The sequence below is a fragment of the Euphorbia lathyris genome, chromosome 3 (genome assembly GCF_963576675.1).
Source record: "Euphorbia lathyris chromosome 3, ddEupLath1.1, whole genome shotgun sequence".
Classification (NCBI taxonomy): Eukaryota; Viridiplantae; Streptophyta; class Magnoliopsida; order Malpighiales; family Euphorbiaceae; genus Euphorbia; species Euphorbia lathyris.
In genome coordinates this window covers 76,696,807-76,717,241 of record NC_088912.1, presented here as the reverse complement: position 1 = coordinate 76,717,241, position 20,435 = coordinate 76,696,807, and the positions used below count along the sequence as shown (strand labels likewise).

Genomic DNA, 20,435 nt, shown 5'->3' with positions numbered 1-20,435 from the left:
TATAGTTTATGAGTAGTTTATAATCGTTACCCAAACCAACCTAAAGTATTCACCGCCTAGATAAATTATAGAACCGAGTAGTTTAATACTTGTGGGTATAAATCCCGTGTATTCGAAACCTGGACTTAACCAGATTTATTACTTGGTAACGATGGGGTACATTTATCCTTTAGTTGACGTTGTAGCAGGGTTTGACCCATCACCTACCTTTGTGTGCAGACTAAACAAGTCTCTATATGGGTTTGAACAAACCCCTTATATAATGGTTCTCCAAGCTATCCACCACACTTATGCAACTTGGTTATACTTAGTGCAAGTCAGATTATAATCCCTTCATTCAAAGTACAAACCACAACATCACTGTGGTCCTCATCTATGTTGATGATCTCCTGATTTGTGGAAACAATATGCCTAATATAAAGCACATCAATGACATTTTATCAGCTACATTTCATATGAAAGACCTAGGTCCATTGTGATAATTTCTATGCATTAGAGTGGACAGAACTGATGTTGGACTTTTTCCATCTTAAAATAAATACACACTAGTGCTACTTCAAGAATATGCATTAGTGAATGTTAAGCCACTCCAGTTACCCATGGATATACACCTCAAACTCACACCTAGGAAAGGCGATCCTTATATGATCCTATCGGACATCAAAGACTGTTATGAAGATAAATCTATTTGAACATCACTAGGACACATATTGTCTTCTATGTCCAGTTACTTAGTCAGTACATACATCTCCCCAAATTATGTTCATATGCTGGCAATAAAGAAACCATTTAGGTACCTAGTTAATTCTCCCTGCCAAGCCATTCTCCTAGCATTAACTATTGCAGCTAAACCCACTACATGTTGTGACAGTCACTATATTAGATGCCCTATCACCAGAGATCCACAATTGGTACTGCATATTCCTCAGTCATTCCCATGTGTCTTGAAAGGCCAAGAAACAAGCTATTGAGGCTCGCTTTTCTATTGAAGTATAATACATGGTTATGACCATTACAACATGTGAAGTAACATGACGTTCAACCCTTCTCAAAGATATTGGCCTCAAGAATATGCCACATGTTGTTCTTAAATATAACACCAAACTGCTCCTGTGATAGGTGCCAACTTCGTCTTACATGAACACACCAAACATGTGAAATTGGATTAATATTATGTGAGTGTTCAGATCAAAGTTGGCATCATACAAGCTGCAAAAGTTCTCTCTTCTGAGCAAGTTGTTGCACGATACTCCATGTAAAGCTACGTCAGTCTCATTTGCACAAGGTGAGAGCTTCACGCGAATCTCATTCTCCAGCTTGAGTATTAAAGGACATAGTAATATTTTCTATTAAGTTTGTTTGTTAGAATAGGTACACTCATGTGGCTATGATCTCTTGGAAGAAGTTTGTTATGATTTTTATTATTCTAATTGCCTAAAATTCCTCCCCATTTATGATTTACATTCTCTCACTATTGTAGCTATGCAATTTTATGTTCTAAAAGAATGTTCACAAATAAGTAAAAGGTGAAAATATAATTGGGCATACCGACATAGGAAATTAGATCATTCGCAATAAGAAGAAATACTTGAGAATGCAAATTAATTGGAAAAATTTGAGCCACACCATCTAGATTACATTGTCAAATCATTATCCAATAATTCTAATTAGTACTATTAATTTGGAGATCATAAATATATTCATGTACTATCCTATCTCAAAGCTTAAATTATAAATTCCAATGTATTTATGTGGTCCACAATCAGCCACCAAGTAGGAATTTTTAATAAATGTGCAGACATATTAATTTAATTTTCTCTGATAAGCTCATTGATTTATGGAAGAAATTAAATGTTACAATTTATTAATAATGTGGTAACATAACACAATATTAATTAGTTCAATTTGGCACATTTTTATTGGGCTATTGATCTCTGGGATACTCCATTTTTAAAGTGTTAATCATTTTAGGTTTGAATTTGTGTGTTTTTTTTTATTAGAGACAAAAAATGGTGTCTTAAAAGTTATAAGAGATATTCACAAATGACAAAAAAAAAGAATTTTTTTTTGATGATGATAATTAGCTGTTGCCTGTTGGTATCTATTTATCTGAAAAGTAATTAAAGAAAATGCTAATCAAGTAAGAAGAAGAAAAAGGAAATTAAAATTTTTAAAAAATATGAATATGGATATGAATATGAATATGAATGAAGTTGGATTTGGATTTGCAAAAGTTTAAGGGAATGGTTTCTCATGATAATGGGCCTTTCTAGAAAATACATAATGGGCCTATAGAAGCCCTGTTAAAGGTCCCTCTTTTTTGCTTCCCTCCTTTTAGTTTGGTTTATGTATAATTATTTGATAAAATATATTCATGCCCTCTGAATTATTACCATATTAATATTATAGTTCCTAAGTTTTACTTTTGTGTTCATAAAAAAAAAAGGTTTTACTTTTGTGACATAAAATTCCTTAAATTTATTATATTTTTTTTACGGTCCGAAATAAAAAATTTACAGTTTTTTTTTTGGGTAAGTTACATATTAGTCATTATTAATCCAACTATTTACAATTATCTTATATTTATAAAGAATTTCTTAAAATGTCAAGTAGTTGAATAATAAAAATGGTTTTAGCATATGTTTTTTTTTAAAAAATTGTGGCTCACGTTTTTAAACCTGAAAAGTGGTAGTTTTTTATTTTTTTCAAACTCAAAAAAAAAAAAAAAAACTGTATACTTGACAAAAGTCTAATAAAAATTTCAAATTTGATTTTATATGTAATTTCCTTTTTTTTTTTTTATCATGTTTAGATCTGGGCATGAGCCGGGCTGGGCCGGGCATGTCGGGCTTTTAATAAAGTCTGGCGAGCCTAAACCCAGCCCAGCCCGCAAGAAATTTAATCGGGCTCGGGCTGGGCTCGGGCCGAAGATATGAATCCCAAGCCCGCCCGTCCAAGCCCATCTATACATTAAAAAATATATTATCATTTATATTTATATATTATATATTATAATTTATATAAATATGTATATATTATAATTTATATAAATATATATATATATATATATATATATATATATTATAAGTTAAACAGCAAACTTTTTTTTCTGAAATATATAACAGCAAAGTTTTTTTTGAAAAAAATTATTTATATTTATGTTTATAAAAATATATTATAATTTATATACATATATTATTTTTTTTTGTAAGTATTATATATATATATATATATATATATATATATATATATATAGTATATCGGGTCGGGCCGGGCCTGCACGATATAAAAATTGTAAAGCCCAAGCCCGTCCAGTTTTTGGCGGGCTTATACGGGCTTGGGCCGGACCGGACCTAATAGTATTTCCATGTGTCCAAGTCCGGTTAAATGGGCTTGGGCCTGGGCCGGGCGGGCGGGCTCGCCGGCCATGCCCAGGTCTAATCATGTTATACATATTACCAGTTGTTTTCAAGCTAAGAAAAATACTAATTTTGAACATATATAAAAATTAACACAATGTTTAAAAAAATTGAGATGCTTTTTCTCTAGTTTGATTTCACATTTTACAGCGTGTGTAATAAAAATAAACTGTAAGATTCACTTGAAAGGTGGTTAACCAAATAGATAGAAATGAAGTTAAAAGATAAAATTATAAAAAAATTACAAGGTTTAAGCTTTAGGCTTTTTTTTTTTTTGAAATAACCTAATTTAGGAGAGAATTTAGTATTTCTGTTCATGTTTGAAAAATATTTGTAGGTTTTTAGTCCACACTTTAACATCAAGTCGATATGTCCGAGTGGTTAAGGAGACAGACTCGAAATCTGTTGGGTTCTGCCTGCGCAGGTTCGAATCCTGCTGTCGACGTTTTTTTTTCATTATTTGTCCTTTTTCCCAAATTTTTATCATCCTCCAAAACGCAGAGTTGCCCCAAGGGTAAACATGTCCTTTTGACAATCAGTACAAGTCCTGAATCGTCTTTCCGACCAACAAAATCTTTAATACTCCTTCAATCTCTCTCTCCCTCTTTCTCAGACTCTACCATGGCCGCTTCTCTCTACTCAAATTTCCTCTCCCTAAAACCCACAATTAAAACCCTCACAAAACAGCCGCCGGCGACCCACGCCACCGTCATTAATATTCCCATACGCTGCGGTCCACGCTCCAATCGTGGACCTCTCGTCAAAGGCCGTATCTTAAGCACAGAAGCAATCCTCGCCGTTCAACAACTCAAGCGCGCATATAAGAAATCTCAATCTCCATCTCCGTCTTCACCAAACTCTACTGATTTCCCCAATCTCACACGCCTAATAAAATCAGACCTCCTCTCCATGCTCCGCGAGCTTCTCCGGCAAGACCTCTGTCCCCTCGCGCTCCACGTCCTCTCCACCCTCCGATCTGAATATCCAAGCCAGATAGACTTGAATCTCTACGGCGAACTCATCTCTGCTCTTTCCAGGAACCATTTATTGGATGATATCGACCGTGTGATTGAGGATTTGGAGAAAGATGAGGGCGGAATCGAGTGGGAGACCGATAGGGGAGTGCTGAGGGTCATTAGGGGCACGGTGGAGGCGGGGAGGAAGGAATCGACGGTGAAGATTTATCAGATGATGAAGAAAAGTGGATGTGGGGACACGTGGCCGGCCGATGAGTACATTGTTAGTGTGTTGAGTAAAGGATTGAGGAGGATGGGTGAGGAAGAGTTGGCCAATGAAGTGTATAAGGATTTTGGAGGGGTTTTTAAGGGTGCGTTTGAGAAATCGAATGTGTAAAATTATTTCGTTCAAAATTAATGTAAATCTTCATTTATTTATTTATTTGAAAGGATTTTTTTTAAGAGAGATTTTAAAAAAACGAATAGCCTATTCTTCTGAATCTCATATGGGTTTCATAATTGTAGGAATTTGCTCTATAAGTAAAATTTCATTAACGAGTCCAATCTCGACAGAAGTCAAGTACAGACAAAGAAAGAAAACTTAGGATAACATCAAATACAATAAGATTAGCTTGTGCACGGGTTAAGCTATTCGTTTGTCTTCTAATAAAATAGATTGAGAAACTGTTATTAGCTGCTAGTAGAGATCGATACTCAGGATAACATAAAAAACAATAAGACTAGCTTGTGTACGGGTTAAGCTATTCGCTTGTCTTCTAATAAAACAGATTGAGAAACTGTTATTAGCTGCTAGTAGTGCCACAAGGCCTCCGACCTCATATTGATCTCATTGTGCTGAATAAATTGCCTGAACCATTAGTTGATAGTCTATTTCAGAAATGACATTTGGTAATCCTAAGTTAATTACCAGTTCATTGCTTGGAATAATCCCCATGTTTCCCCCTTCCGTATCTCTATCACTCCGTCTTTCAAAGTTGTTCGTGTTGTGACAAAGGAGCCGCCTGAGTCCCTGATAATTGCACCGCACCCTGAGCTTCCAAGAAGGGTAAAAATGCTCAGATTGATGCCATCGTCTGTCGCAGGAGGCACATTCAAAGTCGTCACTGGAGCTTTTCTCCGCGATTGAGCCAACTGCCAATCCGAGAGACACTGCATACCGCTCGAGACAATTACAGCAGCAGACAAATTTGCTTGATGCCACAGTAGGTCGTTGCGTGTCCGCCACCAACACCACAGCAGTACCAGAAATTTTTCTGTCCTCGTTGTGCCTCCTAACCTGCAAAATTTAAAGAACATGTCTGAAAAATTAACTCCATCAGCAGCTAACTGATTCATGAACTCGATTAGTCCCACCTCCCGCCGAACCTCCTGCACCTTTGGACATAACAAGAACAGATGCCATACATCCTCAATGTCTAACGAGCACATTACACAAGCATCCCCAATATCCATTCCTCGACTCCTCAACCGCCCTCGTGTAGGAACACATTCTCGTATAAGACGTCAACAAAAGTAAAAGACTTTATAGGGGATCGCAGTGGACCATATGACTTGCCAAGATCCGTCAACTCTTAACACTTCATCATCAACCAACACCCTCGTTTCCAGCCTGTAGGCGCTTTTGACAGAATAACTGCCATTCTGTGTTTCATGCCATATGCTTTTGTCCTTCATGCCAAAAATCGTATCGTTTATTGACAAATATCACCAACATCTTGTTCTGAGAAAAGTTCCTACAAAAGCTCAGTATCCCATTCAAAAAAATTTGGAATAAAGGGGCTACTAACCTTCAAGTTCTCCATCCCTTCCACCACAGGTGAGGAAATTTTCTGACAATGCTTATGCCTTAGCTATGGATCATTCTCAACATTTATCAACTGCGCGTCTCCGATTTTCCACCTAATCCCTCTATGAAGCAAAATTTGATAACCTTACATACTCCGCTAAATATAGCTAGGTGAGTGACCCAACCGAGCTTGTAGAAAATCCTCATTAGGATAATATTTTTCTTTGAACACTTTACTAACTAGAGAATCTGGAGATGACTGCAAACGCCACCCTTGTTTTTCCAGTAATGCTAGATTAAAAGCAGTGAAGTCCCAAAACCCCAGTCCACCCCCGTCTTTGGAGACACATAATTTATCCCAAGACATCTAGTTAATTCCACGGGCACCATCATTCTTATTGCCCCACCAAAACGAATTTAACATCCATTGTAACTCTTCCGCAGTCAAAATTGGGACCAAAAAAACACTCATATAGTATATCGGGATCGCCTGACCCGCAGCTTGGATCAGCGTTGCCCTACCCGCCTTGGATAATGGGTTTCCCCCCATGCTTGTAACTTTTTCCACAGCTTATCCTTCATATGAGCAAAAATTGCCTCCTTTGCCTCTAACCTCGTTGTGAAGTGTTATCCTCGATATCATCCTACCAAAACAGAATCAACCAAAACAATTTAAGTACTAATTTTTAAGCATAATATTGAACAAACAAAATATCAAAAACCTATAAGTATATGTACCTGAACAATAGGGTCTAAACCGGAGGTGCTTTAATCATCATCATCATTCTTTGGAGTCTTTTATTGCTCCTCTGTATCATCTTGTCAAAACAGAATCAATCAAAAGCAACAAAGTAATAAACTTAAGAACGTAAATACATAGAACACCATGATTAAATATACCTCAATCTCATAAACCATATAGTCCAAAGCATCTTCCCTATCTACATCATCTACACTAGTATCAGGATTATATTCAAGCAGAGCTTCTTCCCTCAATTTTTACCTTATCTTTGTAATTACCTCTGCTTTGATCTCCGACTTCAACTCTGCCCTTATCTCTGCTCCTTATATCTCTCTCGATCTTTTCCCCCAGATCTCCCACTATCTCTCTTCCGATCTCTTCCCTCAACTCTGGAACGACCTCCACCTGAATCTCCGACTTCAACTTGAGTAGATGAAGCTAGAAATTTTCCCTCTGCTCTTCTTTTAACTTTGTTTGTACACCTTCTATCTTCCTATTTTTCCTCACCATAAGAGAAGCATCATCTTCTCTTTCTTCTTCTGCCTCTTCTTGTCCTTCCTCTTCTTAGTGATGCAGTATTCATGGCGATGATGTATAAAATACAACATCATCGCCATGAATAATGCATCAATGTATTCTTCACCGTGCTAATTTGTGTTATCGACTAGGTTGTAAAAAACGCTAGACGCTAGTCGGACGGACAAGGTCCTTGGGGATTAATCGGGGATAAGTCAGGGATTAATCGTTTTTGTATTTTTTATTTGTTAATCAACAAATTGTTATATAAATTCAATTAAAATATGTATTATATATCTAAAAATAATAATATAAAATTATTTAATATCTAAAAACACGTATATTTGTAAAATATATCTTTAAAAATATGCAAAAATCAACATTTCCACAACAATATTATTGAAACAACTTAAAAATGAATTATAATAAACCTAAAAAATAAATTCACAATAAAAAATGTTTTTGCTCATTATCGCTTAGGCGGAACCTAGATGGTCTAGGCGGCTAAAAATTGGCTAGGAGTCAATAAAATGCCTAGAGAGACTAATCAGAGAAAATCGAGGCGAATTCTCAATTTCGAGTGCCTAGACGGGTCAGACGGCATTCGTTTCGAACAGTGGTTATCGAAAGCTTCATATACTTATTTGTGTATTAAACTCCGACTTCCTTTAAAGTACATCTCTCTCAATATGTTCTTCTTCTTTAAATGACTCATCATTTGCAAAATTGGCTTCATATCACCAAATCTCAATCCAGGTTTGAACTCTCAATCTCCAAATTTGAGTTCAACTCTTTTAATATTGAACCACATCTTTCTATGTTTTTCACATTTACTTCGTATATCTATTTTACAAAATGAGTTGGTGGTTTGAACAAAACAGAGATATTTTATAAAAGTTAACAAAGGGTGCGTTTGGTTGCTCATTTTCATGCTCCTGTTTGTCTTTTCATTTCGAAAGGGAGAGTTTCAGGTGTTTGGTTAGTGACCTTCTGTTTGCCTTTTAAATTTGAAAAGCAGCATTAGATTAGTGATATTCTGTTTGCCTTTCACACCTGAAAAGCAACCCCTTTACAAAAACAGAGAATCTCTGCTTTTTGAAAAAACAGTTTTTTCCAACAGCAAACTACAAACCGTAACAACAAACAGACGGTAACAACAAACAGCAAACAGCTAACAGTAAAGAACAATAACAAACGGTAACATCAAACAACAAACATCAACAACAAACAGCAGTTAAAACAAACGGACCCAAAGTTTCTAGTTTGATATGATATGTTTTAATGTTTTTAAAAATATAAACAATCTCCTTATTTGGGTCACTCTTGTAATAAATAAGTCCACCTCCATCCAATGCTTTATTTTTTGTTGTAAGTTGTAAATGTGTTATTTTCGTTATTTCTACCGCTAGTATAACGTGAAAACTGAAAATACAGAACGGAATACTCACTCTACTGATTCTTCTTTTAACATCCCCCCCTCTCTCTTTTGCTCCTATACTTCAATCCCTTCAACTATAACCCTACCGATTCTCATCTTTCATCACTTACGCTTCCCAATATGAGTATCACCGATATTTCTCCACCGCCAATTTCACCGCCCGCCGAGGATGCTTGGCGTCAGTCTTACCAGAAGTTGTTTCCTCATTGGCAATCCCTCACCCTTTCTCGTCAGGTACCCCTTCTTCTTTCAATTTCCTTTTCCTACATCAATTCCGGCGTTTCTCATCTCTTACTGTGTCTGGCTGACAATTTATGTTCATTTTTATCTTCTTTTCTGATTTTTTTTTGAAAAAATTATCAAACCCCAGGCGAGGCTACAAATATTTATCAGAAATAAACAAATAAATTCCGCAGCTGAATAGACTTCCTTATTGGATTTATTACGTTGTTTTCGTGAAAGAAAGATTACTTTGGAAACTAGTTAGTCCGAAGATGGATGAATGAATTTGAATGGCTGAACGGAACTACTGTGCCCAGTTTCTGAAACTCTCGGCCTGTTTAGTTTCTAAATCAGTTTGCTTAAGTTTGTAGTTTTTGTGCGATTTTGGGGGGTCTGCAAATAATTTTCTTAACGAGGTGAATCCTATCTAACTTATGAATTTTTTTTTTTGGCAGTCAGCTATACCAATCTCAATATCTAGAGTCAATCAATTTGATGCCGCAAGATTGGATATTGAAATGTCAGCAATGTTAAAAGAGCAACTGGTCAAGGTCTTCTCTCTAATGAAGGTGTTTCTTGAGTTATTTTGCACTATGAAATTGATTTTTGAAGTATTTACTTCTTATATATTGATCTGGTGCTGCGTGAAAAACATTTTAATTTGTTTCTCTCCTAATTGTTGGGATTAGCCAGGAATGTTATTTCAATATGAGCCAGAACTTGATGCTTTCCTTGAGTTTCTGATTTGGAGGTTCTCTATTTGGGTAGATAAGCCTACTCCGGGAAATGCACTGATGAATTTAAGATATAGAGACGAACGTGCCATGGAAGCAAGAGAAAAAGGTGAGCAGGTCTGCACTTTTCCTGATAATTCTAACCTTAGATGAGATATTATGTGTCATGTTCTGATTGACTGTTGAACCTATGCTGTTATGAATTTTGATATAGTAAACTCGTTTCTTGGTTGATTAATTAATGAAGAGAATGGTTTGGTTTTCATGCTTCTGCACTTGACAAGTACTTTTTTTTTTTTTTTTTGCAAAATCAGTGGTTATGTATGATTGTCATTTCTATCATGAACCTTTCTTTTAGTAAGTTAAGACATCCTTGGTGTATATGTTCAATTTAGTTGTGATTGCCATTCTTGGTTTCCTTATAGACATTTCCACATGTGGTAATTGGTACCTATGTTTCAGTAGGTTAAAGCAATGTCATATGTTTAATGCTTAATGATAGGCTCGGACTAGTTCCTTGATAATTCATTGGTAAAGCATTCTACAATCTTTTCTACTTATTGGTGCCCTGAACTACTCATCACTTTCCATGCCATGTTGTGCCTCTTACAGTCAGAACAGGTTTGGAAGGCCCTGGTCTTACAATGGCTCAGAAAATTTGGTATTGCATTGCCACTGTAGGTGGTCAGTATATGTGGGCTCGAGTACAATCGTTCTCTGCATTTCGTAGATGGGGTGATTCTGAGCAGGTAGTTTTCTTTTTCTTGAACATTATTTTCTTTTCACTCTGGAATAGTAAGGTTGGATTGAAGAGGTTGCTGGTTTTATTTTTCAGAGGCCATTGGCACGACGAGCATGGATTTTGATACAGCGTATTGAGGGACTTTATAAGGCTGCTTCATTTGGAAACCTTCTCATATTTCTTTACACAGGAAGGTATGTTCTCTCAATTTGGTTTCTTTAAACGGGAAGGACAATGAATGTTAGATAAAATCAATTTAATAAAGAGGTATATGCACATTACTGGAAAAATGTCAGACGCAAGGTCTCTAAATATGTTATAAAAGGCCTTTTAAATATTGATTTTTTTCTTAAGTGGCTGTTCTCAAGTGTTTCTTTTATAGGTGCCTGTCTATATAACTGAACATCGATACTTTCTCTTCTTATCTCCAAATATGTATTGCTGACTCCATTGAAGATTGTAGAAACAATAGAGAATGGGAAGAATGTTGTGAATTTCATTAGAATGATACAAGTATGTAAGAGTTAGAGCTAACCTAGGAAAGTCAATGAATGCTCTAGATTATTATGTGCTGTACAGTTATATACATCTGTAATTGTAACACTCCCCCTCAAGATGGAGTATAGATATTTATCATGTCTAACTTGTTAAAAATATAGTTTACGCAGGATGTAGAGATGATATCATGTTCTAACATCTCACAAACAAAATGGCAATCCACTTAAATATGCTTGGTACGTTCATGAAACACGGGGATAGGTGCACTACGAAGTGATGCTTGATTGTCGCACCGTAACTTCGTTGGAGCAGTGATCTTGAATCTAAGTTCAAATAAGAGGATAAGTCCACATAATTTCAAATATGAGGTTTTTCATTAACACAAATGCAATATTAGTTATAGTATTAAAATGACTAATTTATCCTTCATACATCTCTCCTAAATCTCTTAATGGCTTATTTTCATTAATACTAAACCTCTTTCCTACAATAAATAAGAGTAAGTTTGAGAAAATATTGCCAAAAGTGCATTGGTAATGCAAAACGATATATAAAAATGAACAAATTGAAAAGGCTAAAACGACATATAATAAAAAATGGAGGGAGTAATTCAATACTCAAATTCTGCACTAGAGAGAGATACAACATGTTCTTACTTTTTCTTGGAGACTGAATTCCCTCCAACAAACACACAATAGCCGGTAGTAAATCTCCTCTCATCTTTGGATCATGCCTAATCAACATTTGAGTAACATTTGATCTGAATGAACGAATCAGAAAAACATTCAATCTGAGTATGACCATGATTTTTGTATAGTAATCCTCGTCCAAGAGTTCCTTCTAAGTAACATTGGATCTAGTCAAGCGCTACCATTCCAGTGATCAATGGTAGGAGAAGACATAAATTGGCTAACAACTGCCTATATCTTTTAGGATCTTCAAATAACCCTTCTTTTAATATGAGATGCAAATTTTGAGTCATTGGCGCCATAGTCGTTAAAGGCGCGCCTCACTCAAGGCTCAAGGTAGTGAGCCTTGGTTGCAGAAAGCGAGGCCTTGTGTAAAACAAATGTTCGACTAATTCAACCAATAATCTAATTTAAATGAGATTAATCTTAACCCTTGATCTAAATAAGAATATCAAGAGACATAACTAAATATAGAAAGACTAGAGAGGGATTAGGGGCAGTCACGTAAAGAAGAGTCTCCTCCATTCCACTCAAACAGAAACTGAATATTAAGTGACAATGAATGGTTATTAGTTTAGTAGCATTAGTTAGGTACTTAGGTAAGACGTTAAGTATATGTTAATGTCTCTATGAAGCATGAACTTAACTTGGTGTTTTTGACGTTTATGATTTAGTATTATGTTTTTATGTGGTTTTGTTTGTGCGGTCATAAGTGTGTTTTTTTTTTTTTTGGTTTATGCTTTAACTAGTAAAGAGTAAACATATATATATATATTATTTTTTGTGCCTCGTGTTCCTCAGGTGCGCGCCTTGAGCCTAGGCTCAAGGACCCCTTAGCGACTTAGGGCGCCTTGCGCCTTTAACAACTATGATTGGCGCATTGCATGGGTTACCACCCGACTTCTCGGTTTTTGACACCAAATCAAGAATATATATTTTTCTTAGACAAAAAAATCTCTCTTGCTTCTTGATACCTCAACTCCCAATAAGTACTTTAGTGCTCCTAAATGTTTAGTATGAAACTGGCCATGAAGAGGATTTTAGAGATAAGATTCCTGAATGTCACTCCATAATATAATGACAATATCATCTGCATAAACCACAAGAATAGTAATACTAGATGCCAAGTGTTTATAGAAAACATAACGATCACACTTACACTTATTCATCCTAAACTTCTTAACTGCTTGACTAAACTTTCCAAACCATGCTCATGAACTCCGTTTCATGCCATATAAAGATCTTCATAGAAGACAAACTTTTTCATACTCCCCTGAGCAACAAACCATAGTGGCTGCTCCATATACATATCTTCCTGAAAATACATATGTAAGAACGCAGTTTTTTTCATATCTAACTAATGCAAAAGCCAGTAGAGTCGAATAGAAGTCATCTTAGCCACGAGAGAAAATGTCAAAATAATCGACCCCATAGGTCTGAGCATAACCTTTAGCTACAAGATGAGCATTTAGACGAGCCACCAATCCATCGGATTCAGAATTGACTTTAGCAACAAACACCCATGACATCCAACAAATTTCTTTCCAACAAGCAAATTTACAAGATCCCAAGTTCCATTAGCATCCAAAGCATTTTCTTCTATCATTGCATTGCGCAGCTAGGATGTGATAAGGTCTCTGAGACGGATTTAGAAACAACATTAGAATCAAAGGAATCAATAAAAGAAACGTGAATTAGAGGATAATTTATCATATGAAACAAAAGTACAAATAGGATAAGTGCAAGTTCGATTACCTTTAAGAAGTGCAATAGGAAGGTTAGAAGTATCTAAATTTATATTGATAGGTTGGATCCAATGGAGAAATAGAGATTGGTGCTGGACTAGAATCGGGAGGGTTAAAGGTAATCGAACTTGCACTGTGCTGGACTAGAATCGGGAGGGTCATGCCGTCCTGAATAAACTTGACGAATGGGAGGTTGGGATAATTGTGTGGGTTAAGTTTGTTGAGTTTGGTGGACATGATATACAAACACCCTACCAACATCCTCCCCTAACGTTAGTATGTCTGATGTTGTGGGAAAGAAAGGAAGATGGTCCATAAACGTGACATGAGAAATAGAAGGGCTTTGGAGGTCTCTAGAGGTCTCTAGAAGATGATGATTTTTAAGAGGGTGTATCAACAGAAGAAGATTGGTGAAGAATAACATGAAAGTTTCAAAAGGTCTAGATTATTATTCTTTAGCATTGTCACTTCTCAAAGTAAACCGAAACATTAAAATGAGTTTTAGTTTCAGCATAAAGAGCACTAAAGTGAGAAAACAATTCAAAACGATGTTGCATTAAATAAAGTCAAGTGGTTCAATAATAATCATCCATAAAAGTAACAAAGTACTTGATTCCAGGTTTAAACATTACAGGACATGGACCCCAAACATCTGAATTGACTAACTCAAAAGGAAAAGTAGCCTTTTATTAACTCATGGGGAAAATGATAAACTATGGTGTTTTACTAACAAGACTGACAATTTAAAGTAGATAAATTCTGAAACTGATGACCCATGTTCTTCAAAAGAGGTAAGAGTTGGATGTCCTAACTAACAATGCTCCGTAAAAGGTGTGGATACACCGGAACTAGCCGTAGTTCTTCAAACATTAGTATCCAACCCGTAGAGATTTCAGGATTCTCATCCATAATCGGGGAAAAATGTGATAGAACAATTTAAGGATCGAGCAAGTTTACTTCCATGTATCAAGTTAAAAGCAAAACTGGATACATTTAGGACAGTTGGAAGAGAGAAAGGAATTGGATTGATAAGGCCACACCACAACCATGACATATGAATTTGTTCCATCAGCTAGGGTGACATGAGAAGGAAAAGTCTTATATTGAGAACAGAAAAGATTAGGATTACCTGTCATATGATCTTTGGCACCCAAATTAATGACCCATTTTGAAGATGATGAAATGAAGCACTTATTTAGGTTACCTCATACCCGACTCAGCAATAACAGTAATAGACGAAGAAGAATTCTTTGAACCTAATGTTTCTTGGTACTTAGCAAACTCTTCTGTAGAAAGTGTATTTGTGGAGCTTGAAGATGGAGTTAGGGCATCAGTAGTTGCAACATGAGCAAACCGATTCTTTTCATGACTTGTTTTGAGTTTGTAGCAAGTCTATTTGGTGTGACCTGACTTGTGGCAATAGTAGCAAATAACTCGCCTCCCTCATCCGAACTTTTGATGTCCCAATTACCTCCCTTGTTTTGACCCTTACAATAGTGATCATATCTAGTTTTTAACTGACAAGAGACTAGATGTTGGAATTGAAGAAAGAACTAAAGAAGCAACTTTGTTTTGCAAAACACAAGTGAGAGCCTAATTCAAACTAGGAATGTCAGCACCGGAAAGAATTTGAGAGTTAGCGACATCAAATCCGGATCTAAGTCTACATGAAAAACTCATCATGGCCTTTTGATATTGAGTACGCTACACTTCAATATCATTACTGAAAAGCAACAAATCAGTCCGTTCTTCAAATATTTTCTTAAAATGCATGAAATAAGTCTAAACAGGTTGATCCTGTCAGTCAACACGATAGAAATTCTTACATGTATCATAGATATGGGAAATATTATCTCTTATCAGAATATAGAAATTACAAATATTCCCTCAATTCTTTGACATATTCACAATGATTGACCAGACCATTAAAATCTGTGTCAATACTCAATGGAGTTTTGAATCTGAAGAAACAAGCGAGCATCATACTCTAGCCAATCTTCATCATCAGGTTTTGGATCATCAGTCAAGTGGCGAGCCTTCTCAATACTGCGTAAATAGATTTTGATTGTTTTGGACCAATATAGAAAATCTTGGACTAGTCAACTTTGATTGGTTTATTTTGGATAATGCCGGAATTAACGTTAGTAACCACAGGATTAGCGGGCTCCTTCTTCTCATTAGACATAGCAACAAACTTGATCGTGAATAAACAATCCGACAATACCCAAACTACAACCAGCAGAATATTCATAATAGCAAGCCAAATCTAGACAAAGGAAAAACAGTTTGTCTATGAAGGAACACAAGGAAATTCCAAACCCAAAAACAAGATGAACTGACCAGACAAGGTCACCGGAAATGAGGAGTCAACACTGTAATGACTGACCTGAGGCAAAACGGAGGCTGGACGTGCCCAGACGCTCCGGCGCATGGAGACGGTGTCAGAGAGGGCGGCAGTGTGTAAACATCACTTGCGTGTCAGATGGCCGTCGAAATTTATGGGAAGGCCAATTGGATCAGGGGCTTCCTTCTGGGAATGATGGTGAGACTAAATTAATTGGAATCCTAGGTCCCCAAATGTCTGTTCACTAGGGCAGACTGTAAAGGAGAAGAAAAAAATTTGAACCAATCAGAGACTGCTCACAAAAGCAACTCTAATACCATGTAGAAACATAGAGAGAATGAGAAGATTGTTGTGAATTCCATTAGAATGATACATTTATTTGTACAAGAGTTTAGAGTTTAACTAGGAAAGTCAATGAATGTCTAAGGTTATGCTAATTCCTATGATTATGCTAATTATGTGCTCTCACAGTTATATACATATGTAACTGTAACAAATAACTAGAAACAGATGGTTATGCACTTCAATGATGTCGTTCTTTATACAAAAGAAATTGGAATTGTTGAACTTAAATACTTTATTACAAAGCAGATGGTCTGTGGTGTGACTTTTAACGACTATGCAATTACAATGTTGTAGGCTAAATCAATTTGTAACCTCTCATTATTCTTAATTATTTTGAAATAAAAAAACATAGAGGCCTCTGTTACGAGACTAGTGCTTTTGGTATTGGTTAAGAGTTGCTCTTGCTAGCCGTGCTTTTTGATACTACATAATTCCATTTACATGCTCGTTTTGAAAATACAATTCTTTTAGTACTGGCCTGTCTAATATAATTAATTATATATTCTGTTTTATTAAGCCTATTACACTGTGTAAGGTGTGAAATTATACTGTTGGAAACAAGTATCTGAAGAATGAAAATGACCTTGTTGCTATTCTCATGCAGATTTAGGAACCTTGTCGAAAGAGTCTTAAGAGCAAGGCTCGTGTATGGAACCCCTAATATGAACCGAGCCGTCAGCTTTGAGTACATGAATCGCCAATTAGTGTGGAATGAATTTTCGGTAATTGATTCATATTCCCTGGTTTATATTGTTTGATCTGAAAATCTAGTGTGATGATGAACTTACCTCTCTTTCTATGCTGTTTTTGTCAACTTGTGTATTCAGTTCCTGCATGATCTAGTTTTATATTGTTTTTGTATTATTCAAACTTGCTTTTCATACAAAAACTTGAAAAAAAAGAACGTACACAACAATGGAGAGAGAGAGAGAGAGAGTATTCTTCTTACTTTCGGATCATAAATCTTGTATGGCTGTATCTGGACTTCAGTTCATATGATCATATTATGCCTGCTTTGGAAGCTCTTTTCTAAGTGAGCCCTGCAAAGTAACAAATAGCAAATATCTTTTATTATGTCCTACCTCTCACAGTCTAATGCAGTAATCTGTTGCCTGTTAAGCCACTTTTCTTTCTTACCTGAGTTTCCTTGCTATATTGCCTGACACTTCATATACACTCGGTCATTTCCACTGATATTTTTCCTCAGTCTGCGTTCTATTCCTTGGCTAGATAGTTAAGACCATGCATTTGTGTAAATTGGAACATGGACTATGTAGAGTACTAATGAAATTGAGTTCAAAATTTTGGCGTTTTGTAGTTGATTCATATATATGAGCCTGTAATAGTTAAGGAAGCTGCCGTAATTAATTTCAAATTGACTGCAAAAGGCTTCTTTGCGGTGGCTTGCCACTGAAACATGTCCCGTTTATTCTTATTGTTGAGCTGAGCTCACTTGGTCAGATTTGGACCTAATTGATGGTACTGATATGGATGATGATGTCCCCCCACCATATTTTGCTGCTTGTGGTCTAGGAGATATGCACTAAAGAGCTAAATGTGGTTGCCACTTCTGGAGTAGTGCAAAGAGCCAAATTGTCAATCACAATGCATTCTATCTCCACTGATTTTGCTTCGGAACATGCTTATTTTGCTGATGTGCAGGAAATGCTGTTGTTGCTTCTTCCTCTTCTTAACTCATCTTCTGTTAAAAACTTGCTTAGCCCGTTTTCAAAGGACAAATCCTCAAGTTCCAAACAAGACGACGGTACTTGCCCTGTTTGCCTAGCAACTCCTACCATTCCATTTCTTGCTCTCCCCTGTCATCACAGGTATATATATTATATAAATATTAATTAGTCTCCCAAGTTTTAAACATCTCTTTGGCTTGCCTTGCACATTTGAAATCCTACTGTAGTCTAAACAATTTAAGTATCTTTCTGATTCGAGCAGGTACTGCTATTACTGCCTTAGAACACGATGCACTGCATCTTCATCATTTCGGTGTTCTAGATGCAGTGAACCAGTGGTAGCCATGCAGCGGCATGGTAATCATACAAATCCTAGTTGATGAATGATAGAAAGCAGTAGCAGGAACAGATAGAGTACTGTATGAAAAAAATGTGCCTGAATTAGGCATATAATAACAATTTAATCAAGGAAATAAGATTGCTCTCTAGAAGCGCTTTTTCCCAAGATTAAGTTGGGAATCATTCTTTGTCATCATAATCCAATTAAAAAGTCATTTTCATCAACCCATAATTTCATCGAAATGTCGAGTTCATTTCTTAGTGATTATAGGACATGGGTTATGATGATGATAAAGATGAGATTGATGTAAATACAAGTAAAGGCTAAAATGAGTGGCTGCAGTAGTTATGAAGTGATAGGAACTAAAGTGTTTGAATAAGAAATGCATAATTATCTCCTCTTTTCTTTTTGAGTGGAAGAGAGTGATGTAATTTATATCTTTGTAGGAACCAAACAAAGTTGGGATGAGAAGATGAGAAAAACAAGAATGCTTTAGCCTGAAATAGCCTATCATTCACCTTTTTTTACTATTTCATGATTGAATTCTGCTGAAAACAACTTTTATTGCATGTCATCCTCTAATGGCAACAGGAATCTAATTCCAAAGTCTGGGAATTTTCGTAGTTTTCTTCATTATAGAAACATCTGAGTGTTACTTTTTGCTCATTTAAAATCTTTGGTCTCGTTTCATAATCTGACATTCAAATTTAGTCATTGATGACAGACTCCTATCCTATCCTAAGACTAGAGGTTCCCCCTTGATGGGATTGGTCTGCCCTTGCCCCTGCCCAGGTAGGTTTATTATCACTTAAGTTTGGGGAAATTATAGCAAGGACCGGGTCCTTTGAAAATTTACCATACATTCTAGGACACGTATAGCAAAATATGTATGGGGTCTTTCAAAGGACCCGGTCCTCTAATAAAATCATGTAAGTTTGGCAATGCTTTTTGTTTTTTTCACTTTAAACAGTGGAACAAAGATGTTTGTTTGAAATTGAAAAATAACTTTTGATAGCTATTTCGAAAGATTAAACACTAGATAGCAGATAAATAGTTAACCAAATATGATCTAATTTTTCTAAATATGTAATATATGCCTGTCTAATAAATTTAGTCGTGATTCACATACGAAACAAAATTCAAATCGAGAGCTTTTTTTAATTATAAAAATTAGCATTCAAATCTCAAAAATCAATCTAGTTGTTCAAAACACATTGCTTAGAAATAAGGTCCTAAATAGGGAGTTGGGGTTTTGAATGGTTTCTTCATTTCCAAATATTATGGGGGGTGGGGGAATTGCCCTCCATGTTTCTGGAGGAAAAATCTCGCTCCTCTCTTGGCTTGATACACAATAAATTAATAAAAATCAACTATAACAATTCAACATTTTAATGAAATACAAATAATATATATATTTTTATTAATAACTTTGAGAATTATTACGGAGTGGGTATCGGATCCCCGCAAGGTGAGAAGAAGAGTATTTTCTATATTCCATGGGATAAAAAAATTTCGCATCCCAACTCCATATAGAATCCCTTATTATCTATCCAAACAGTCACTAAAAATCTTTTGCCATAGAGAATCCTATTTATCCAATGTAGAAAAGGGAAATTTATGAATCAAGAAACCCAAATGAATCCAAGAGGCAGAATCAAAATTCTCCACTTGTTCGAATGAAATTCAGACGTATCATTATGTTGTGAATCACGAATGTTGCAAACACGATTCATTAATTAATAATAATTACTAAGTCAAACACTTTCTTGTCAGCTCAAACATATCTAATGTTTCTTATTTATATAATACCATTTTCCTAATTAGCTCAAAATTCCATAGAACATATAAAATTAAGAATTACTACTCCTATACTAGCCAATTATTCAAGTTCTAATGTCAAATCAAATCTTAAGTACCATTCAAGTATAAAAGTAACATATATTTTGTTCGATCTTATCATCCATGTATAATTGTAAATTGTTCAATATTGGCTCATAAAATCAGCTAATTTGAAGCAATAAACATATCAGAATATACTAGTAGTAATATATTTTTGTGAGAATAAATTCCCTGGAGATATGATTGAATGAAAATGTCATAAAATAAAACAAAATAGTACCATTTGAATTAGTAGACATATTGTACAAAATTCCATAATCCTTAAATAATGTATATGTTGGGATTCCACAACACAATCATTTTCATTGAAT

The 20,435-nt window shown here is 35.6% G+C and overlaps 2 protein-coding genes, 1 long non-coding RNA gene and 1 other non-coding gene across 8 annotated transcripts; 3 read left to right on the top strand and 1 right to left on the bottom strand.

Moving 5' to 3' along the window:
- Positions 1 to 3,782: 3,782 nt before the first annotated feature.
- On the top strand, positions 3,783 to 3,864 carry TRNAS-CGA (transfer RNA serine (anticodon CGA)). Its single transcript has one exon. It is a non-coding gene; the product is annotated as a tRNA-Ser (tRNA).
- A 138-nt stretch (positions 3,865 to 4,002) lies between these two features.
- LOC136223210 (protein THYLAKOID ASSEMBLY 8, chloroplastic) lies at positions 4,003 to 4,837 on the top strand. Its single transcript, XM_066011094.1, has one exon. It carries the CDS (start codon positions 4,041 to 4,043, stop codon positions 4,770 to 4,772), a length of 732 nt encoding a protein of 243 aa, XP_065867166.1. The 5' UTR covers positions 4,003 to 4,040; the 3' UTR covers positions 4,773 to 4,837.
- Positions 4,838 to 8,842: 4,005 nt separating this feature from the next.
- LOC136224236 (peroxisome biogenesis protein 2) lies at positions 8,843 to 18,912 on the top strand. Of its 5 annotated transcripts, none has more exons than XR_010686337.1 (9): positions 8,844 to 9,112; positions 9,556 to 9,669; positions 9,790 to 9,943; positions 10,447 to 10,583; positions 10,670 to 10,770; positions 16,802 to 16,919; positions 17,919 to 18,026; positions 18,148 to 18,242; positions 18,672 to 18,912. XR_010686337.1 is itself a non-coding variant. In XM_066012509.1 (9 exons), exons 1-9 carry the CDS (start codon positions 8,999 to 9,001, stop codon positions 18,719 to 18,721), a joined length of 1,050 nt encoding a protein of 349 aa, XP_065868581.1. In that variant the 5' UTR covers positions 8,846 to 8,998; the 3' UTR covers positions 18,722 to 18,912. The 5 variants fall into 5 exon arrangements, 4 of the variants coding, with proteins under 4 accessions (XP_065868583.1, XP_065868584.1, XP_065868581.1 ...); XM_066012509.1 differs by having other exon boundaries at positions 8,846 to 9,112; positions 17,860 to 18,026; XM_066012511.1 differs by lacking the exon at positions 18,148 to 18,242 and having other exon boundaries at positions 8,843 to 9,112.
- LOC136224238 (uncharacterized) lies at positions 15,950 to 17,410 on the bottom strand. Its single transcript, XR_010686338.1, has 3 exons — positions 17,335 to 17,410; positions 17,147 to 17,237; positions 15,950 to 16,106 (listed from the first exon to the last, which is right to left on the bottom strand). It is a non-coding gene; the product is annotated as an uncharacterized lncRNA (long non-coding RNA).
- Positions 18,913 to 20,435: the final 1,523 nt, after the last annotated feature.